The sequence below is a fragment of the Prionailurus viverrinus genome, chromosome E3, assembly GCF_022837055.1.
Source record: "Prionailurus viverrinus isolate Anna chromosome E3, UM_Priviv_1.0, whole genome shotgun sequence".
Taxonomy (NCBI): Eukaryota; Metazoa; Chordata; class Mammalia; order Carnivora; family Felidae; genus Prionailurus; species Prionailurus viverrinus.
This window is the reverse complement of record NC_062576.1, coordinates 31,293,401-31,317,291: the sequence shown is the minus strand read 5'-3', so window position 1 is coordinate 31,317,291 and position 23,891 is coordinate 31,293,401. Positions and strand designations below refer to the sequence as shown.

General features: G+C 46.6%; 1 protein-coding gene across 2 annotated transcripts in view; it reads left to right on the top strand.

Moving 5' to 3' along the window:
* The first annotated feature begins 22,120 nt into the window (after positions 1-22,120).
* SHISA9 (shisa family member 9) overlaps positions 22,121-23,891 on the top strand; it is a 277,140-nt gene continuing 275,369 nt past the window's right edge. For both annotated transcript variants that reach the window (XM_047838808.1, XM_047838807.1), the window contains exon 1: positions 22,121-22,683. In XM_047838808.1, coding sequence (XP_047694764.1) covers positions 22,121-22,683 — 563 coding nt within the window. The remainder of the gene's footprint in view (positions 22,684-23,891) is intronic.

Below are 23,891 nucleotides of genomic sequence, written 5' to 3'. Positions count from 1 at the left end.
GGGGATCTTGGTAAAAACAAACAAACAAACAAACAAACAAACAACAACAGCAAAAAACCCAGAAAACCAATGGGGCTCACTCTCCTATTCTCATCTTGTTCTGCTAGCCTGGTCTTCTGCATTATTCTACCATGTTGTTCATCGCTTGACCACACTAAGTACCAGTGTTCCTAGGCTCTGCCTATGTTCCAAGTGTTCTCTCTGGCCCAAATACCCTTTCCCTGAGACGTCCTGCTCATTCTTCAAAACCCATCTTTAGGTCATCTCCTCCATGAGATCTTCCCAAATATTGATCTCTTTCTCCCACTTATACCCAAAGTGCATTGCTGAAACCTTCTCTTTCAGATAATCTGCTCTTTGAAGGACTTAACTGTATGTCTGCCTTTCTCCATCTGAATGTGATGCCCGGATGGCAGGGACTTGGCCCCATTCATCTTTCAGGTCTCACATAGTTTCTAGCTCAATACACGTTTGCTGAAGAGAGTTGAACCATGGAATATGTTACCATGAATTTTGATGGTATTTAATTAAAAGAAAGTAATCTCAGGGGAAAACAGGATTCGTATTTTGAGAGAACAAAGAATATTTGTCTTAGGGCTCTTTTGGATGAAAGAACCCAAAATCTGTTCAAATTAGCTTAGGTGGAAGTGGGTTTTTAAAGAGAGATCCAAATCCCACAAAATCCCAAGAAAATGTAGAAATCTAGATCTCTCAAAGGAAAAGGAACTGGGTGGTACCACGGAACCTACAGCTGTCAGAATTTATGAACTATTTCTCTGGTGATTACCTTTTCCTTCAATAAGTATATATACACACACATGTATATATATGTATATACACTATATGTGTGGGTATATATATGCATAAATACATATATATAAAATACCTGAGAGAGTGCAGAGGAGAAAGGCAGAGGGTGAGAGGAGAGAATCTCAAGTAGGCTCCATGCTCAACGCGGGCCTCCATCCCATGACCCTGGGATCATGGCCTGAGCCAAAATCAAGAGTCAGAGGCTCAACTGACTGAGCCATCCTGGCACCCCTCAACAAATATTTATTGAGCACCTAGTATGTGCCAGAGTGGTGGTAAGCATTGGGCATACAGCACGAGGAAGACTGTACAATTCCTGCTCTCATGCAACTTTGTCTGGTTCCTAAGTGTTGAGGTAATGGGACTCCCTGCCCCCCGTCTGTGTTTTCTTAGCCCAAGTTCTTGAGGACAAATATAATTCATTTTAGGCAGCATTATAATTGACTGGATCCTCCTGGGTCAGGCGTCTGCATCCATCTCTGGCCAGGCTATGGAGGACTTTTCTCTGCAGAGGGTGCCGGGTTGATCAGGCGCCCAAATGTGCCTCTTGTAAAAAATCATCTCATTCTACATGATTTGCAAATATGTTATTTATGATTCATTTTATATCCTTTAAGGTGCCAGATTCCAAAGATAACTCTAATAAAGAAAACGCCATTTGATATTATGATGGCAACATCATACGCTGCTGTGGGAAGCCAGGACAATTACTGCTTTAATTTGAAAGAAAGTTCTGCCCGAGCAATTAGCTCTGTCAGCGACTATTGCAGACGGTTTTTGGAGCCGGGACCTTAGAGAGCATTGAATTCTGCTGACCTATTTTCCAGATGATAAAACCGAGGCCCAAGGAAGGAAAATGGTTTAGTCAAGGTCAAGGATCCATCACGGAGGTGCCGAGAGTGGAACTCAGGTGGTGGTTGTTGAGCTGTTTGAGGCTCTTTTCTTTTTCATCTACCCTTCAATTAGTGCACTTTCTTGTTTACTTTGCTTTTAAAAACATTTTTATCAATTACTTTGCTGGAAGCAAAGTAAAAAATTACTATGCTGAAGCATATAGATGGTTAAAAAACAGTACAGAGAAGCATTCTGGGAAGAGCAATGCGCCTCCCCATGCTTCCTGTTCCGAGGGTCACTGCTTCTTCTAGTACATCTTCCCAGAAATAGTCTGTGCATTCTAAAAGTAAGTGTGCTTGGGGCGCCTGGGTGGCTCAGTGGGTTGAGTGTCTGACTTCGGCTTAGGTCATCATCTCGCAGTTGACGAGTTGGAACCCTGCGTGGGGCTCTGTGCTGACAGCTCGGAGCCTGGAGCCTGCTTCTGATTCTGTCTCTCCCTCTCTCTCTCTGCCCCTCCCGGCTCATGCTCTCTGTCTCTCTCTCTCTCTCTCTCAAAAATAAATAAACATTAAAAAAATTTTTAAGTAAGTATGCTTGTATTTCTGCCTTACTTCTTAAAAAAAATTGTATCTTGAATGAAGATCATTTCAGATATATATACATACACACACAGTATGTATTTATATGTATATTTTATGTATTATAAATACAAATTTACTTCTAAGTTTAATATTTGTATTATTTACATAAATACATTCGTATAATATACTCATAATATGTATTTATACATTTTAATAAATAAATATAAATATAAAAAAATAAATATATTTATTATATATTTTCATAAAATATATTTAGATGTATAATAATATGAAATATATGAATTTATTGTAATTTGTAACATGTCTAGAATATAAACATATTTATTAAACATATTTATTAAACATGTAAATAAGGCAGTAATGCTTAAACTGAGTTCTGGATTTTTTTTTTTTTGATTGATTGATTTTGTAAGAGAAGTGGGCAAGGGGCAGAGAGAGAGGGACAGAGAATCCCAAGCAGTCTTTGAGGTGTCAGCTCAGAGCCTTCGCGGGGCTCGATCCCACGAATGGCCAAGATCAGAGCGGCAGAGAGGCAAAATCAAGAGTGGTATGCTCAACTGACTGAGCCACCTAGACACCCCTAGAATTTTTTTAACTGCTGTATAGTATTCCAATATGGAAGTACTGTCAATTATTTAGGCAATATCTCACCGATGGAGAGATCTCTCTGGGAGACTACCAGTTCTCTCACCGATGGAGGTTTTCAGTTCTTTGCTATTACAAACAATGCCATAAGGAACACTTTTGTACATCTTTGTGTGTGTGTGCAATGACACCTTTCTCCTCCCCTCTCCTCCTCCCCTCTTCTTGTCTCTTCTCCCCACCCCTACCTTCCCCTGACCTCTCCTCCTCCTCTCCATCTGGCCAACTCATGGCTTCGGGGAGGAGAGACACAAAATGTAACACTTGGTGGTGATGTGACGAAGGCCTGAAGAGAGAAACTGGAGATAAAGTATCTCGGTCAGAATTATAACAGGAATCAACTTGAGCTAATTTAGGCAAAAACAGGAGGAAGGTAGGAGGACTTTATTGGAAGATCCAGGAGTATCACACAGAACCCCAAAATCTCAGGATCCAGAAAGCCATCAACAAGGTAGTTAAGTTCCTTTTTGTCTTGTTTCTGCTTCTCTCTGGAATCATATCTATTTTCCCTTTCTGTTTCCCAGCACTGTTTGATCCTGTCTCTGCATGGAGGCCAATGGGATTCCCCACAGGACTCGGTATAGACGTTCTCAGCTCAGACTGGTTGGCTTTTTCTCAGTCCCAGATGGGTGATGAGGACCAGACTGGCTGGCAAAGTGATCTGCATAAGGTGCAAATCTGAACGAACGTGTCTCTCTTTGCTTTACATTGTTAGACAAGGTACCATCATTATAGGAAGCAGTCTCGAGCCCCTTAGCAAGGCATTGAAACAAGCTGACCCCCTACTTGACCTTTATCTCCAGGCTTTTCTCCTCAAAAGCTCCAAGTTCTGGCCATGCCAAGCATCAAATCATTTTCTGTATACACCAAGAGTACGTGACTTGGCCAGGACAGTGCAGGTTGGATTTCAGCCCCAGCTCATGCATCAGTTGGGGACACTGTGGAGCACACATCAGCATAGGCATACAGGCAGAAGCAGGAAGTCAGAGTCAGAAGAGATTAGGAGAAATAGAAATCCCTTGATTGTGGCACGGGTGGTGATGACGGTTAATGCTGCGTTTCTCTTTATATGGGGATGGTGCTCCAACTATTTTATTCAATTTACAAAGGACATGATGGTCATGGCAACTACAGGATTTGGAAGAGGGCATCCAATGGATAACACCTGGTCTTCACAGGCACCCTCCCTGTTCCTTTAGACTTCCCTAGTTTGTCTCTATTCCAGATAGGTGGTAAGCAGGTTATGTCCTTTGCAGGTACCATCGACCATCAGAGTTGGTGCAGCTGATGTTGGTGATGGAGTGGATGTCTCTTATCAGAGGCGGGCCATCACCAAATCCTGTTGCTTCTACTACATACTGCCAGGACCCTGAATTATTGCCTTTCTACTTTTCTTCTGGAATAAAGCAAATGACTGTCTTCTGCCTCCAGCACTGGTTCCCCCGATCAGCTCTCCACAGAGCAGGTGGGGTCATCATGCAAAAATGCAGATCTTGGTCGGGTCACTCCTGCTTCAATGGCTTCCTGGTGCCCTCAGGCTTAAATTCACTGCCCCCCTCACCTCCCTCTCCTCCCTGCCAAATCCTGTTGGATCTGGACCTTGCTACCCTTCAGCCTTAACTTCCACTTCTGAGCCTGCCTTCCTGTCTTTTTGCCTGGCTCACTAATGAGTGACCCTTATCTGGAACTCAGTGTAGGCATTACTGCTTGTATTAGTTTCCTCTTGCTGTTGTCACAAATGACCACAAATTCCATGTTTTAACGCAAGAAAGCTTTATTCTCTTATACTTGTGAAGGGTAAAAGTTCAAATTGAGCTTTAACAGGCTAAAATCAAGGTGTCGGCAGGCAGATTCCTTCTGGAGGCTCCAAGAGATTCGAATCTCTTCCTTGCCTTTCTCAGCATTTCAGCTTCTGGGGCCTGTGGACCCTTCCTCTGTCTTCAGAGAACATCACTCCAATCTCTGCTTCTGTCATCCCGTCTCCTTTTTCTCTTCCCTGGTCAAATCTCGCTCCATCTGCCTCTTAGAAGAACACTCATGATTCCAGTTAGGGCCCCCTTGGATAATCCAGAGCAATTTCTGTCTCAAGATCCTTAACTTAATCACATCTGCAAAGTCCTCTCTGCCAGGTACTAGGTTTGAGGTTCAAGGGATTAGGACTTAGATATCTTTGGGGGTCATTATTTAGCCCACTGCCCTGGATTCCCGAATCCAAGGATATGTTAAATACATTAGACCCTCCCCTGGTTCCCATAGGATGCCATACTTCCCAGTTACATGCATGACAAGCATCCGTTGAGGAAAAGACTCGTTATACACTCACCAGCTCTCTGTCCTCCTCTGAGCACATAGGAACACTACACTTCCCAGACTCCTTTGTGCTTAAGTTGGGACCATGTGACCGAGTTCAGCCAATGGAATATGGTGGGAATGACATATGCCACTTCCCAGGCATGGTCATAAACTACCTCACTCCATCCTTCTGCTCTTTGCTCTATGGCTCCATATGGCCTCCACACGGCTTCCACATGGCTGAAAGTAAAGGATTTTGTGATGGCGGTGCTGCAGGATGGGAGGGACCTGGATTCCTAAGTCACCATTCACTGGGTTACGCCACTGAGATTTTGTGGTTATGCAGTACAGCACATGACCTGCCCTGATGAATAAATTAAGTCTTTTTTGTTTCTTTCTTTAGCCAACGATGGGCTCTCTCTTATTTCCTCTTATGTCCGCCACCACAGTAGAGGGCTTGGCACGATGTGAGCATTCAATAAAGGCTTGTTAAGTGAATGAAAGGCAACTGGATTCAGGATGAGGACATGGAAGTGGGGGTAGGCAAAATTAGGGAGAAGTGTCATCATCACCGCGAGAGATGATGAGGGCTGAACTGAAACAGGAGGAATGGGGATGACAGGAAGGAAGGATCTGATGTTTGTTCAGGAGGGAGAATTAACAGACCTTGGTGACCAACAGGATGTGGAAGTTGAGACAAAGGGAGGCACCAAGGACATCCTGGTTTACCGGTTTGGAAACACGGCTGGCTGTTGGCGCACTGAACTTGCCAATGTACAGGGGTTGCTCTGATTATGCAGGTGAAAACACAGCTTGTGTAACTTCATGTGACTGTTGCTTCTTTGCTAACAGTAAAAAACATGAGTATCAGTTTCTCCTGGAATACTGTCGGTGGGGCAGTCTTGGTGACAGGGAGATTTTCATTCTACTGTGGTTAGTAGTAATGGCATTTGAACTGTTTGTAACTTGAAGCTATCCTCTGTGTGTCCTCTCAAAATTCCCATCTGGAAATCCTAATGACCAATATGATGGTATTAGAAGGTGGGACCTGTGGGAGGTGGTTAGGTCATGAGGGTGGCATCTTCACGAATGGAATCACTCTTCTTATAAAAGAGACCCCACTGAGCTCCATCACCCCTTCCGCCATGTGAGGACACAGTGAAAAGGTGGTGGCTATGAACCAGGAAGAGGGCTGTCACCAGAATGTGTCCATGCTTGTGTCTTGATCTTGCCAGCTTCCAGAACTGTGAGAAATAGATTTCTACTATTTACAAACCACCCAGTGTGTGACATTTTGTTACAGCAGCCCAAATGGACTAAGACAGTTGACATAAAATAGCTACAGTGATTCACACATCCCTGCATGCATGTCCCTTTTTTCTTTCGTTCTTTTCTTTTATTTTCAGTTTATTTTGAGAGAGAGAGAGAGAGAGAGAGAGAGAGAGAGAGAGAGAGAGTTCAAGGGGTCAAGGGGCAGAGAGTGGGAGAGACAGAATCCCAACTGAGGGCTCGAACTCACAAACTGTGAGATCATGCCCCAAGATGAGATCAAGAGTCGGATGCTTAACTGACTGAGCCACCCAGGCACTGTGTGCATGTTCCTTTACAACGCAACTTTGCCACTCTTCCATATTCTCCTTGAATACGAACTGCCTTTGTAGCTTGTTTTGTGCCAACAGAATATGGCATAGGAATGATGTGCCTGTTCTGACTCTGGGTCTCAATAAGTCTTATGTGCTTTAAGTGAGTAGGAACCCTGCCCAGGCATCATGTGAAAAAGCCTGGGATAGCCTAATGGCTTATGAGAAATCTCATGGAACAGAGAGGAGCTGTCCCACATGAAGGCTGTCCCAGACCAACCCAGCACCCTGGTGACCTGGCAGTTAACAGCAAATGCAAGAGTGAGTCCAACCAAGACCAGAGGAACCATCCAGTTGAGGCCAACCTAAGTTGCCAATCCCCAGAAGTATTAGTTAAATAAATAGTTATCTTAAGCCACTAAGTTTTGGGATGATTTGTTACATGGCAAAAACTAACTGATACAATCTGTATTTATAGGCATTTGTTGGAGCAGAGAGACACGGGTCTGGGGAGTTGTGTGATTTGCATCCAGCCATAGCTGATTCCTGGGGATACACCTCGTCATTTCAGCCAATGTATTTAGCTGGAAAATGCATGACCCTAAAACCTATTTTGGTTTCACAGTACAGTTGGAGGGACTTAAATTATTCAGAGAATTGCTTCAAACTACCACTTTACTTGTGAACAAAAGCTACTGTGAGATTCTTAAATTAGTCATCCCAGACTCTGGGATTTCATCTCTAGTAAAATGACCAAAAATTAGGGACGATAAGTCTACCATTTTTTCCCTGGTAAGAAATATTTAAACACGCATATGCGTGCATACACACATACACACACACACACACACACACACACACACACACTGATAAAGATAAGACTAACATAACTGAGAAAGTGAGTTATTATACAAATAGAGTACACAACCTTTAAAAGAGGTGCTTACAGAACATCTATTTCATCAACCATAATTTTTCTCCATTTTCTATGGACCAGTGGAAACTTAAGCATGGAAAACTTCAGTATTGTTCTTCAGACTGACATTTGAGACACCAAATCGTTTCAAAGGCTATGGATGGTGAAATCAGTTATTCTGTCTTTTAATTTCTCTTCTTACCCCCTATGTTGTTCTTCATAATTGCATCTCAGCCTCCTCCTTTATCCAAGCCAATGACCCTACAGGGTTCATATGTCTGTCTGTCTGTCTGTATTTTAAATATGTATTTAAGACCTTGGGTCCTAAATGGAGGCAGAGCTTTGGCTACTGGTCTCAGAAACAATTATTGCCTCTATTTCTATAGAACCACCTAAGTTCATAACTTTTCTCTTACTGCAGAACAAGGGGAGAAAATGGGTCTTACGATGAAGGAATTGGTTTCTTTTTTGTTAAGTTTATTTATTTGTTTTGAGAGGGGGAGAGGCAGAAAGATGGGGAGAGAGAGAATCCCACGCAGGCTCCACACTGTCAGCACAGAGCCCCATGTAGGGCTCGATCTCAGGAGCTGTGAGATCATACCCCGAGCCGAGATCAGAAGTTGGATACTTAACAGACTGAATCACCCACGTGCCCTGAGAACTATTTGTAAAGACAATCTACCAGGAGGAGCCAAGATGGTGGAACAGCATGGAAGTTTTTTTGCACATCACATCCATGAAATACAGCCAGATCAACACTAAACCACCCTGCACACCTAGAAAACAGATTTGAGGATCAACACAACTATCCGCACAACCTGAAGCACAGAAATCAGCAGGTACGCGGGGCAGAGAGGTGAACTGGGGGAGGGAGAAGCCGCTGAGAGCAGGGAGCTGTTATTGCCTGCAGAGAAAGGATGGGGGTGGGGGAAGCACACCCCCCACCCCCAACAGCAGCTGGAGAAAAGTGGAAACAGCCACAGGGACTGAACTAAAGGGGAGAAAGGAGAAAGGAGAGAATTTAAATTCCATTAAGACTATAAACAGGGGATCGTAGAATCTGAAACGCCGCAGCTCGTTACCTGGTGCTGCTCTGGTGGGAAGGGTGAAGCCTGGGGCCAGATGCGTGTTGTGATTTTCCATGATCCCCGAAACGCTGCTGCTACACGATCGCGTGAACCTTCTCTGGGGCAGGCTGGCGCCCGGCCGCAGTCTCTGGCTACGGCAGCAGCAGAGTCCCGCCAAAGTCCCGGGTGAGGCCGGCACCCAGCCATTGTTCGGGGAGACGCTCCCAGAGAGGATCTGAGCGGGTCCGAGCCGCGGTCCCTCTGAAGTGAGGGGTTGGGAAACACAGCCGCGTAGGAAATAAAGCTCAGGAGGTAAGTGCCGCCTGGCAACCTGATGGCTTGCTCACGGACAGCGTAGAAGCGGGAGCAGAGGAAGCCGGAGACAAAGGATGGGTGCGCAATTGCTGGTGGGGGAGAGCACAGAGTTTCCACACTAGAGACTGGGCAGCTGGATGACGCCATTTTTACCGCTGCCACGCATGCGCATACACACGTGCAAGCGCCGCAACAATCCCGTCCAGTGAGCTGAGCAGCGCCATCTAGTGGAGAACGAAGTCATTACCCTAAGCCCTGCCCAACTGGGCCAACCTTGCTCTTCAGGAACACAAGTCTCTCCGCCTGCTTAGTTTACGAACTATAAAGTGTTTCATAGTCTGACTTCTAGGGGAAAACGAAGTGATTTCAATCATATTTCAGCCTGTTCGCTGGTCCATTTATTCAGTTTTCTTTTTTTTTCTTTTTCACTTCTTTTTCTTGAATACAGAAAGACAAAAACTTTATTTTTATTTTCAATTTTTATTGAAAATATTTTTCTTTATTTTTTCTAATATATTTTTTACTTTTTTGTAAAGTTTTCAAATTCTATTTTACTTCATCATTTCATTTTATTCTATTTCATTGTATTCATTTTCTCAAATTTTCAAACATTTTCCTTTTTTATCTCCCCCCCCCCCCTTTTTTCTCTAATCTAGCAAGCTCCTTTCAATAACCAGACCAAAACACACCTACAGTCTGGCATCATTTATTTGATTTGTGTGTGTGTGTGTGTGTGTGTGTGTGTTGTTTTTAATTTTTTCATTTTAATTTTTTTTTTTGCTTTATCAATTCCTTTTCTTCCTTCAAAATGACAAACTGAAGGATTTCACCCCAAAAGAAAGAGAAGAAAGAAATGACAGCCAAGGACTTAATCGACACAGATCCAAGCAAGATGTCTGAACCAGAATTTAGAATCATGATAATAAGAATACTAGTTGGGGTCAAAAATAAATTAGAATCCCTTTCTGCAGAGATAAAAGAAGTAAAAGCTAGTCCTCAGGAAATAAAAAATGTTATAACTGAGCTGCAACCTCGAATGGATACTCCGGCAGCAAGGATGGATGAGGCAGAGCAGCAAATTAGCAATACAGAGGAAAAACTTATGGAGAATAATCCGTAAGTTTTCTGTTGCAGAAAAGCAAACAGCGAAGGCAAAAGAGCACGATTCAAGGATTAGAGAAATCAGTGACTCATTAAAAAGGAACAACATCAGAATCATAGGGGTCCAAGAAGATGAAGGGAGAGAAAAAGGGGCAGAAAGGTTATGTGAGCAAAGCATAGTGGAAAACATTCCTAATGTGAGGAAAGACACAGACATCAAAATCCAGGAAGCACAGAGGACCCCCATTCAATTAAATAAAAACGCACCATCAATAAGGCATATCATAGTCAAATTCACAAAATACTCAGGCAAGGAGAGAATCATGAAAGCAGCAAGGGAAAAAAAGCCCTTAACCTACAAGGAAAGACAGATCAGGTTTGCAGCAGACCTAGCCACAGAAACTTGGCAGGCCAGAAAGGAGTGGCAGGATATATTCAATGTGCTGAATCGGAAAAATATGCAGACAAGAATTCTTTACGCAGCAAGGCTGTCATTCAAAAGAGAAGGAGAGATTAAAAGTTTCCCAGACAAACAAAAATTAAAGGAGTTAGTGACCATCAAACCAGCCCTGCAAGCAATTTTAAGGGGGACTCGCTGAGGGGAGAAAAGACGGAAAAAAATTATCAAAAGCAACAAAGACTAGAAAGTACCAAAGAACACCACCAGAAACTCCAACTCTACAAGAAACAAATGCCAATAAACTCATATCTTTCAGTACTCACTCTAAAGGTCAATGTACTAAATGTTCCAATCAAAAGACAGAGTGTAACAGAATGGATAAGAAAACAAGATCCAGGGGCTCAGTCGGTTAGGCATCTGACTTTGGCTCAGGTCATGATCTCATGGTCTGTGACTTTGAGCCCCACGTCGGGCTCTGTGCTGACAGCTCAGAGCCTGGAGCCTGCTTTGGATTCTGTGTCTCCCTCTCTCTCTGCACCTCCCCTACTCGCACTCTGTCTCTTGCCGTCTCTCAAAAATGAACAAATGTTAAAAAAAAATTAAAAAAAGAAAAGAAAACAAGATCCATCTATATGCTGTTTACAAGAGACTCACTTTAGACCTAAAGACACCTTCGGATTGAAAGTAAGGGGATGGAGAACCATCTATCATGCTAATGGTTGACAAAAGAAAGCCTGAGTAGCCATACTCGTATCAGACAATTTAGACTTTAAAATAAAGACTGTAACAAGAGATGAAGAAGGGCATTATATCATAATTTAAGGGGTCTACCCACCAAGAAGACCAAACAATTGTGAACATTTATGCTCCAAATGTGAAAGCACCCAAATATATAAATCAATTAATCACAAACATAAAGAAACTCATTGATAATAATACCATAATAGTAGGGGACTTAAATACCCCACTTACAGCAATGGACACATCATCACAGCAATGGACACATCCTGACACAGAAAATCAACCAGGAAACAATGGCTTTGAATGACACACTGGGCCAGATGGACTTAACAGATATATTCAGAACATTTCATCCTAAAGCAGAGGAATATACATTCTTCTCCAGTGCACATGGAACATTCTCCAGAATAGATCACATACTGGGACACAAATCAGCCCTCAAAAAATATAAAAAGATCAAGATCATACCGTGCATATTTTCAGACCACAATGCTATGAAACTCTAAATCAACCACAAGAAAAAATTTGGAAAAATAACAAATACTTGGAGACTAAAGGACACCCTACTAAAGAATGAATGGGCTAACCAAGAAGTTAAAGAGGAAATTGAAAAATACATGGAAGCCAATGAAAATGATAACACCACAACCCAAAACCTCTGGGATGTAGCAAAGGCAGTCAAAAGAGGGAAGTATATAGCAATCCAGGCCTTCCTAAGAAGGAAGAAAGGTCTCAGATACACAACCTAACCTTACACCTTAAAGAACTGGAAAAAGAACAGCAAATAAAACCTAAAACTATCAGAAGACAGGAAATAATAAAGATTACAGCAGAAATCAATGGTATTGAAACTAAAAAACAAATACAGTAGAATGTATCAATAAAACCAGAAGCTGGTTCTTTGAAAGAATTAACAAAATTGATAAAACCCTAGCCAGTTTGATGAAAAAAGAAAAAGGAAAGGACCCAAATAAATAAAATCAAGAATGAAAGAGGAGAGATCGTAACCAACACAGAAGAAATAAAAAACAATAATAAGAGAATATTATGAGCAATTATATGCCAATAAAATGGGTAATCTGGAAGAAATGGACAAATTCCTACAAACATATAAACTACCAAACTGAAACAGGAAGAAATAGAAAATTGAACAGACCCATAACCAGTAAAGAAATCAAATTAGTAATAAAAAAAATCTGCCAAAAAACAAGAGTCCAGGGCCAGATGGCTTTCCAGGGGCATTCTACCAAACATTTAAGGAAGAGTGAACACCTATTCTCCTGAAGCTGTTCCAAAAAATAGAAATGGAAGGAAAACTTCCAAACCCTTTCTATGATTCCAGAATTACCTTGATTCCAAAACCGGACAAAGGCCCCACAAAAAAGCAGAACTATAGATCAATTTCCCTGATGAACATGGATGCAAAAATCCTCAACAAGATATTAGTGTACCTGATCCAACAATCCATGAAGAAAATTATTCACCACGACCAAGTGGGATTTATACTTGGGATGCAGGGCTGGTTCAATATCTGCAAAACGATCAATGTGATTCATCACATCAATAAAAGAAAGGACAGGAACCACACGATCCTGTCAGTAGATGCAGAGAAAGCATTTGACAAAATACAGCATCCTTTTTTGATAAAAACCATTAAGAAAGAAGGGATAGAAGGATGATACCTCGAGATCATAAAAGCCATATATGAAAGACCCAACACTAATATCATCCTCAGTGGGGAAAAACTGACAGCTTTCCCCCTAAGGTCAGGAACAAGACAGGGATGTCCACTCTCAGCACTGTTATTCAACATATTATTGCAAGCCTTAGCCTCAGCAGACAACACAAAGAAATAAAAGACATCCAAATGGGCCAGGAGTAGGTTAAACTTTCAGTCTTCGCAGATGACATGATACTCTATATGGAAAACCAAAAAGATTCCACCAAAACCTGCTAGAACTGATCCATGAATTCAGCAAAGTGGCAGGATAGAAAATCAATGCACAGAAATCAGTTGCATTCCTATACACCAACAACGAAGCAACAGAAAAAGAAATCAAGGAATCAATCCCATTTACAATTGCCCCCAAACCCATAAAATACCTAGGAATAAACTTAACCAATGAGGTGAAAAATCTATACACTGAAAACTATAGAAAGCTTATGAAAGAAATTGAAGAATACACAAAAAAATGGAAAAGTATTCCATGCTTCTGGATAGGAAGAACAAATATTGTTAAAATGTCAATTCTACCCAAAGCAATCTACATATTTAAGGCAATCCCTATCAAAATAACACCAGAATTCTTCACAGAGCTAGAACAAACAATCCTACAATTTGTTTGGAACCAGAAAAGACCCTGAATAGCCAAAGCAATCTTGAAAAAGATAACCAAAGCAGGAGGCATCACAATCCTGGACTTCAAGCTGTATTACAAAGCTGTAATTATGACGACAGTATGGTATTGGCATAAAAACAAACACTCAGATCAATGGAACAGAACAGAGAACCCAGAAATGGACCCACAAACGTAGGGCCAACTAATCTTTGACAAAGCAGGAAAGAATATCCATTGGAATAAAGGCAGTCTCTTCAGCAAGTCATGCTGGGAAGACTGGAAAGTGACCTGTAGAAAATGAACCTGGACCACTTTCTTACACCATACACAAAAATAAACTCAAAATGGATGAAAGACCTCAATGTAAGACAGGAAGCCATCAAAATCCTTAAGGAGAAAGCAGGAAAAAACCTCTTTGACCTTGGCCGCAGCAACTTCTTACTCAACATGTCTCTGGAGGCAAGGGAAACAAAAGCAAAAATGAACTATTGGGACCTCATCAAGATGAAAAGCTTCTGCACAGCGAAGAAAACAATCAGCAAAAGTAAAAGGCAACTGACAGAATGGGAGAAGATATTTGCAAATGACATATCAGATAAAGGGCTAGTATCCAAAATCTATAAAAGTTATCAAACTCAACACCCAGAAAACTAAAAATCCAGTGAAGAAATGGGCAAAAGACATGAATAGACACTTTACCAAAGAAGACATCCAGATGGCCAACTGACACATGAAAACAATGCTCAATATCACTTATCAGGGAAACACAAATCAAAACCACAATGAGATACCACCTCACACCTGTCAAAATGGCTAACGTTAATAACTCAGGCAACAACAGATGTTGGCGAGGATGTGGAGAGAGGATCTCTTTGGCATTGCTGGTGGGAATGCAAACTGGTGCAGCCACTCTGGAAAACAGTGTGGAGTTTCCTCAAAAAATTAAAAATAGAACTACCCTACGACCTAGCAATGGCACTACTAGGTATTTATCCAAGGGATAGAGGTGTGCTCTTTCAAAGAGACATATGCACCCCAATGTTTGTAGCAGAGTTATCGACAATAGCCAAAGTATGGAAAGAGCCCAAATGTCCATCGATGGACGAATGGATAAAGAAGATGTGGTGTATATACAATGGAGATTACTCGGCAATCAAAAAGAATGAAATATTGCCATTTGCAACTACATGACTGGAACTAGAGGATATCATGCTAAGTGAAATTTGTCAGTCTGAGAGAGACATATATCACATGACTTCACTCATATGAGAACTTTAAGAGACAAAACAGATTAACACAAGGGAAGGGAAGCAAAAATAATAAAAAACAGGGAGGGGACAAAAACATAATAGACTCCTAAATATGAGAACAAACAGAGGGTTACTAGAGGGGTTGTGGGAGAAGGGATGGGCTAAATCAGCAAAGGGCATTAAGGAATCTACTCCTTAAATCATTGTTGCACTATATGCTAACTAACTTGGATGTAAATTAAAAAATAAATAAAATTAAAATTAAAAAAAAGAGAATAGGGGTGCCTGGGTGGCTCAGTCGGTTAAGCGTCCGACCTCGGCTCAGGTCATGATCTCGCGGTCTGTGGGTTCGAGCCCTGCGTTGGGCTCTGTGCTGACAGCTCAGAGCCTGGAGCCTGTTTCAGATTCTATGTCTCCTTCTTTCTCTGACCCTCCCCTGTTCATGCTCTCTCTCTGTCTCAAAAATAAATAAATGTTAAAAAAAATTTAAAAGAAAAAAAAGAGAATATACCAAAATTCTTCTTGCTATGGGAGTGTCTGGGTGGCTCCATTGGTAAAACTTGATCTCAGCTCAGGTCTTGATGTCATGGTTGTGAGTTCAAGACCAGCATTGGATTCCACACTAGGCATAAAGCCTACTCAGAAAAAAAATTCTTCTTGCTATGTTACTGAGAATGCTTGCATGTTGCTGGGATGTCCCCTTTGAGAAGCCTTTGCCTGTGTAGGCTGAGCGAAACATCCTCCTGTAAGTTCCCACACGCTTGGCCTCTCGTTCTGCCAGAGTTGCATCCCCTACATAGAGGACAGGCTGCAGAATTGGTGAGGCCCTGTGTTCAGAAATCATTTGAGTTCCAAGGTAACGGCAGAGCAGCAGACAAAGCATGGGGCCCTCCTGAGCATGGGTTGCTGCATGGAGAGCAAGGATCTTGTCTCAGCCTTCGGTCTCCTCAGGGCTCAGGGCAGTGCCTGACACCTGCTAGCCTCCTTCAGGTTGCCTGTCATAAGAGTGACTCTTTACTAAGCACTGCCTAAGGTCCGTTTCACTGTGCCAAGCGCTCTATGCAAGATATGGGGTGTTTGTAATATCAGAAGATATGGAGTGTTTGTAATATTCCTGGGGAAAGCTCCACTCTTTTTTTTTAAGTTTTTATTTATTTATTTATTTATTTATTTATTTATTTATTTATTTATTATTTATTGAGAGAGCGCACCTGTGCATGGCGGAAGGGCAGAGAAAGAGAGAGAGAGAAAGAATTCTAAGCAGGCTCTGCACACTGTCAGCGTCGAGTCCAACACAGAGTTGAACTCATGAACCATGAGATCATGATCGGAGCTAAAATCAAGAGTCAGAGAGGCTTAACGGACTGAGCCACCCAGGTGCCCCAGGAAAGCACCATTCCTATCCACATCTGATAGATGGGGAAACTCAGGCTTAGAAAGGTTAAGTGACTCATTTGAGGTCATAAACCTCTTATGAGAAAGAACTAAGATTTCAACACGGGGCAGTTCTCAATCGATTTCGCAGTGTCTGCTCATCCACAGTGTTCGTTTGTGGCAACTGGGAGGTGCTACTGGCATCTAGTGGGTAGAGTCCAGGGATGCTGCTGAACCTTCTACGATGCACAGGACAGCCCCCCGACACCAGCTCCCCACAGCACAGAATGATACACTCTAAAATGTCAATATCACTGGGGCACCTGGGTGGCTCTGCCCGGTAAGCGAGTACTTTGGCTCAGGTCACGATCTCATGGTAAGTGTGAACCACTCATCCGGGTCTGTGCTGACAGCTCAGAGCCCGGAGCCTGCTTCAGATTGTGTGTCTCCCTCTCTCTCTCTGCCCCTCCCCCACTCACGCTGTCTCAAAAATAAATGAACATTTAAACAATGTTAGATAAAAGGGGGTGCCTGGGTGGCACAGTCGGTTAAGCCTCCAGCTCTTGATCTCGGCTGAGGTCATGATCTCACAGTTTGTGGGTTCCAGTCGGGGTCTATGCTGACAGCTCAGAGCCTGGAGCCTGCTTCAGACTCTGTGTCTCCATCTCTCCCTGCCCCTTCTCTGTTCATACTCTGTCTCAGTCTCAAAAATAAATAAATACTGAAAAAAGAATGTCAACAGCATTGAAACTGAGGAACCCTGTCCTCATACCAAAACCCACATTTCCTAAACACAAGACACTTCCTCTTATTTTCTTTATATTTTATTAATAAATACTACAATGTATTTATTATTCTTCTTAAATGTACTTTAAATTGACGTGCACCTGAAACGTTTCTGCCCATGAAGCCAAGTGTGGACGTGTCATTATTTTTTTCTGACACACATTAAAAGTAAATATAAAATTGTTAAAAAAAAACATGTTGGGGTGCCACCAAAAATCCTCTCACCTACTACTTGTAGTCTGGGGAAACCCAACTTTAGACCCGCTTCACTTCTCTTGTAGTTTATCTTTTATCTTCCTTTTTCTTTTCAGAAAAAGAGAATAAAATACATCAAATCAGTGTGTTGCCCCCGCAAGGCAAGGAGCTAGCCACATTTTGGCTTCTGTTGGAGAAAGTCATCCAGGGGACATGACCTCCAGTTGACCCCTGAGCTGGAGGTGGGCAATCAGAGGCTCGTCACCCCCTCCTCTGTCCTTGCAATGTATATTCCACCCACTGTTCTGGCACTAGGAGTCTGCTTCAAGGATGCATCCTTGGGAGAGCAAAGTGCTGTTAAGACCATCTGGACAATATACTGATGACCCCTGTTGCGAGCTCTGTGTAATATAAACTTGTAAGATTCTGGCAGGCAGTTGCAGAGATCCACTCGCCTTGCAGGGCCCAGGGCAGGCCTTGTAAGTTCCCTAGCTTATTACCCCCACCACCCGCCCATCTGGAGACATCTGCCCCCTCCTTTGGTCTCTGCCTACGCTCTGTATATGGGAGTTTAGTTTTGATTCCCCGCCCCCCCTCCAGCCCCCAGGTAGCTCTTAAGGTTTCGAACCAACAGCTTCCGAGTCTTCTCATTTCTTTTTTCTCAAGGCTAACAGTTGCTAAGAAACCTTTTTGAAACCCTAAAAGCCACCTGATGAGGACTATTAACAATCAACGCCTTCAGGTGAGGGCCACAACACAAATAGTCTGATTTGTGGAGTTGCTTATAGAGGGACACGGGCTCCGAGTCCTGGTGAGCAAACCTCCTTTGTAACATCGCTCCTTCCCCCTTAATTGTTGGGAGTACGGTTGCAGGCTCCTTGCAAATGGTGCTGCAGACTGACATAATTAAGCCTAGAGCAAACGAGATTCTTCTTTAGGTATTAAAAGTGCCTGTCTTGTAAATAATGTCATCATCTCTTTCATAGAAAGCACTTTCATTAAGAGCTGCGTTTTAATTTCAACACATTTGCATGAATTCATTTGGGTAGTGGTGGGGGGTGGTCTTTGATGATGATTTTTCATCTTCCATGAACTTGACAGGTGTTTCAATTAGGAAGTTAATAACCATCCCCCCCACACCGCACCCCTCCCCGTGAGGAACCCTGAAAGAAATGTTTTCTCAACCACGTGTTCTAAATGGGGACGTGTTCTCAATAATCACACACCTATTAGGCGGCAGTGACTCTATTTACTGAGTTGACATACCCAGAGGAAAATGGCTTTCTTCCTTTAAAGAGTCAAATGAGCCTGATTCCCCCCTTCTTGTACATACTTTTCAAAGCTTGGGAAACAGGTGTGGGCGATATTCCAGAGGGGCAGGCGGGAACAGCAAGGGAATTCGCTTTGGGTGAAGCTCACAGGGGGAGCAGGTTTAGAGCTTGGGATCTGGCAAATAAGCCGCGAAGGTCGGTCTATTAGGTCGGCTTCTTTCTGAAGCAGGCTCCCTGCACTCTCCTTGTGACAAACAGGGGGCAGTCTCTGTTAATTAAAGCCGGGAACAGCAGCCAGAGTGAGTCTCCTCTGAGAACCGGACTCAAATGTTCTGGTGACAGGCAATATTTTACAGAAATTGGAGACATTCTAAAATGGACTTTGCTGTCTAGATTTTGTCTCTTTTGGCAAAGGTGCTTTTTTTCCCTCTTTCTTAAAATCATATTTAGAAGTATCTGAACACCCCCAACTCTTGTGGGAAGGTGTCTATGACCTATTCTTCTACCAGGCCACTGACCTAGGCTTCCAGCCCTATGCTTGCTGGGAGGTGCCTTGGTGGGGTGCGGTGGGGGTGGGCAAGCAGGAAAGCAGAGGTTAGGAGTCTGGCATTCTGCACCCAGCCTGGCTTTCCCATTTGCTGACCATGTGACCTTGGGACAAAGCCCTTAACCTCTTTGAGCCTCAGCTTCCTGGACCTCGGCAGGCCTGCTGGAACAGTCCTTTCCTATTCTGATTTAGTGCCTAGAAATATCCCAATCCCTCTGCGTGGTCCTGACAGCAGAAACTCCATTGTCTGTTCCTGTCGTACGGGTTCCTTTCCTCCCTTGGTTTAACACCAACGGTCTTGCGTAAGAGAGCTTAGTAAGTTAATCAAAACAGCCTCTAAGTATTTTTTGAGTGTTTGTCATGCTTCTCGCTGCTGTAGGTGCTGGGAGATGCTGCAGGAATCAAGGCCCCTTTCTGTCCTGGAGTTTACCAATCGACGTGCGGAGACAGGAGACAGGCAAAGACCAAATATATAACGTAATGTCAGATGGACAGGGAGTCTGGAGGCCTATTTTAGGAAGGCACTACCTGGAATGGTTAGAACACAGACCCAGGAGTCACATTTGTTGGGTCAAATGCCAACTGGGTAGCGTCCCTTGCTGCACTACTGTGGGCAATTGGTTTAATTGCTTTGGGCCTCAGTCTCTCCCTCTGTTGTGTGGACCCGGTAATATTACCTAGAGATAGAGTTAAATAAGATCAGTCACTCAAGTGGTTTAGCAACTATTCCCAGATTGTCTGCGAGATGCCAGGCACTGCTTTGAGCATCTGTGAGGAGGTGATTTTAGAAAAGACAAGCTTAGTGGGTATGTTGTAAGCATCGAATAAATGTCAGCTATCATTAGCTCTCACACACCAATGCTTGTGTTTGTAGAGGCTCACACAGTGGTGGTGGGTGTGGGTCGACAGACATGTCACACTACCCTATTTCGGGAACCTCATTCCGATGGCTCTGATGCATTTAGACTGAACAATCTCACACCTTGTCCAGGTGGGTTTGAGACAAAATACAGCCCATAATTCAGTGAGTCTCCAAGGGCTGGCATGCTCCTGGATATGCTGGGTCAGGGTCGGCCTGGTTCGTATTTTCCTGGAATAGGGTCATTCTATGCTAGTCTTTCGGAAGACAGTAGGTGACATTCTTCGAAGAGAAGGCACAATTAGCTTAGCTCCCAGTCATTCTGAGAAAACTTACAAGAGAGGCCAGCAACCACCTCTCTAGCATGCATGCTTTTTCAGTTAAAGAGAACCCACTATGTCATTTTATACGTGGTCCAACTTTTTGGTGCTTTGAAAATGCCTCGAGAAGCCCCTGACTGAAGCCCAGGGCAGGGGGTGGAGTGGTTGGAGGCATCATTTCCCTGCAGATCGCCCAGCCGACTGCAAAGTGTATACTTAGTTAATGCAATTAAAAAAACAAAAACGCAGGGGCGTGTGGAGATCTAAATTCGGTGTCGCAGCTTTGGTGCAAATGCTGTTTGGGGGGCTATTGGAGTCAAATTCAAGCAGAGGAAAGAAGTGGGAGAAATGAGAGAGGGCTGACGGATGGCTGGAATCTGCTGAGTGGAGAGGGCAGATTTGGAAATGCTGACGGGCCACGACCGGAGGCTGGAAGCCGAGGAAGCAAGGCCGGACTGCGCCACATCGGGTGAGGATGTCTGGGGGGCTCCGTGAGCACAGGCGCCAGCCGTCTCCGGAGACCCACGCGCGGACTCCAGGCGCGGGAGGGTGGCTGAAGCTAGGTGTCCAGGCCTTGAGTTGCACCGGATCTGGGCGCGCAGAGAAGGCGCGGCGGTGTGCCCTCCTGTGGAACGCCCGGAACGCCGCGAGGTCATAGAGGGACAGAAGTGGCAGGTCCTGGGGCCTAGGAGAGTCCCAAGGAAAGACGTTCCAGGACGTGGGACGTGCCCCTGCCTGGTCTGCTCTCTCCCTACCCCCTGCGCTTCTTCGACTTCACTTCATCTCACGGCCTTCTCCCGGGGGTGCTGACCTCGGGGCCAGTGGCTTGCCACCCCGCCTTCCCAGCTGAGCCTTGGTCCTCGGCAAGTCCCAGGGAGTAGAACCATCCCGGATGCGCGCCTGGCTGGAGGGCGCATTCGGGGGAAAGGAAGGGCGAGGCGGCCCCGTGCACCAGGGAGGGGCGATCCTGATCAGTCTGTACCCTAGTCCGCCTTGGAGTGGAAGCCACTTAGTCTGTCCCTAACCCCTCCGAGTCCCCTCTTCCCTGGAGGGCAGATTGGAGCCGCAGCTCCTCCGCACGCACGCCTGAAAAAGCCACGGGCGGAGCCGCCTCTTCGCCCGGAACAGGTCTGAGCAGTGCCTCCCTCCCGGAGAGGGCGCGGGAGGTCCCGCAGCCATCCTCCACCTGCCGGGAAACCCGAGCGGTGCCTTCAGCCCCGGTGGCTGCCGAAGCTCCCTCCTCCCCGCCCGCCAGCCTAGCTCAGCTCCGCACGCCCCCCAACTCGCTCCCGCCCCCCCCCCCGCCCTCCCGAGTCACCTCTTCCGCGCCCCCGCCCCTCTCGAGCTCGCGCCCGTTCCACCCCCCCTTCCCTCCTCTGCCCGCCCTCCTTCCCCTCCCCCTCCCCCTCTCCTCCTGCCCTCCCTTCATTCCACAAGTGTTGCTTCGCTCTCTCCAGCGCACTTGGCGAGCTGGAGAGGTGAGAGGGATCCTGCGAGCCGGCGCAGGGCGGCGAGTCCGGAGCCGCCGGCCAAGGCGAGGCGCGGACAGACCGACGCTCCCCTGCTCTCCGGCCCCCGCCTCTCCCCGTAGCCGGCCGGACCTGCACCCCGCGCTTGCCCCCGCTCATCCTCCCCCCGCCCGGTCAGGCGCGCTCCTCCCCGGCCGGCCCCTCGGCGCGCGGCGCGCTGGAGGCGAACGCGGGCTGAGCCGAGCGCAGTGGCCGCCGACCACCGAGCGCCCCGCGCCGCTCCCTGCATGTGCGGCCCGCGGCGGCTCGCAGCCCCCGGCAGCAGCCTCGGCAGCTTCGGCCGCGCCTCGAGAGGCGGCTGCAGCGGCTCCAGCGGCGGTCGAGCGGCCGAGCCCGGGCTGGGAGACACGATGCGCCGCGTCCTCCGGCTGCTCCTCGGCTGCTTCCTCACCGAGCTGTGCGCCCGCGTGTGCCGGGCGCAGGAGCGAGCGGGGCACGGGCAGCTGGCGCAGCTGGGCGGCGTGGTAGTGCTGGCGGGGGGCAACCGGTCCGGGGCCGCCTCCGGAGAGGCCGGCGAGGGCGCGGGGGCCTCGGACGCGCCCCCGACCCGGGCGCCCACGCCGGACTTCTGCCGGGGCTACTTCGATGTCATGGGCCAGTGGGACCCGCCGTTCAACTGCAGCTCGGGCGACTTCATCTTCTGCTGCGGGACTTGTGGCTTCCGGTTCTGCTGCACATTTAAGAAGCGGCGACTGAACCAGAGCACCTGCACCAACTACGACACTCCGCTGTGGCTCAACACCGGCAAGCCCCCCGCACGCAAGGACGACCCCCTGCACGACCCCACGAAGGACAAGACCAACCTGATCGTTTACATCATCTGCGGGGTGGTGGCCGTCATGGTGCTTGTAGGCATCTTCACCAAGCTGGGGCTGGAGAAAGCGCACCGGCCGCAAAGGGAGCACATGTCCAGGTGGGCTGCCTCCCCTCCCCCCGCCGCCTCCCCTGCAGGCGCCGCTCTCCCTCGTCTTCCCTCTCCACCTTTCCCTGGGCAATGGCGCTTCCCCCACCCCCCCCGCGTCTCCGCTGGGGGAGGTCGCCCGGGAAGCCAACTTCGGCTCCCCGCGCGGAGAGGGGGCGCTGGGCTCCGCACAGGTGTGGACTGGAGCGCGTGTGTGTTTGGGGGGGGGGGTCTCTGCACCCGTCACCCTCCCGCCGCCCCCTCCCGCCTAGGATTGAAGCGGGTCTGAGACACACACAGCCCGGGAGCCCGCGGCCCCGGAGTCTTGGGTTTTGGGGAGGGGTCTACCCCTCGGATTCCAGACGCTAGCTTCTAGGTAAACAGGGCAGGCGGGCCCGAAAGGGAAGGGGGGCGTGTGTGAGCCCGCGCGCGCGCGTGTGTGTGAGGGAGGGAAGGAGTGTGTGCCGCCTGCAACTCGTAAGGCTCGCGAAAAAGAGGCGAGGGAGGTGGAGAGAGAGAGGGGAGGGAGGGCGAGAACAAAAGCCTTGCCTGGAGCGGCCGCCTCTCTCTCCCTGAGCTGCCAGGTCCCCGGAATCGGGACCTCGGTTGCCTCCCGGCCACCCGCACCCCTCGCCCCTTTCCGCCGTCGCCACTTCTCCCTGCTGGGGGCCGGGGCCTCCGCCGCTCACTGCGCCCCTTGCAGGGGGTTGGCGCGGACTCCAAGGGCGGGAGCCCCCCTCCCGCCCCCCTGATTCGTCAACTTTCCTGGTTGCCTTATTCATTATGCAAGTCCCAGCGCCAGCAAGTCGCAGCAGATGGGAGAAGGCATTTGGGGATTAATGGAGCTATTTGCCTTTTGCTTTTTTTAAAAGTGTCTAAATTGATTCGCACAACCCAGTAACTTTGGAGGCCGAGAACGCAACCCCCAGGACTCAGCCCCCAGACCCGACGGAGGCCAGGGTTGGCGTGAGGTCTGGGCGGGCGGGGTTGGGGAGCGACTGGCGGTCTTGGAACGGCTGGATGGCTGGGCGCTAGCTAGCTCGATCTTCTTGCCGAGTGTAGGCAACGGGGGTCGCCATGGGTTCCCCCCCCCCCCACAGACACACACCCTCCCCACACCTCCGGCGGGGGCCCATGTGTGCTCGTGTGGATGCACGAGCTCCGTGCGCCTGCCTAAAAAATCTGAACAAAGAGACCCACCAAAAATAGGCGAAGGAACA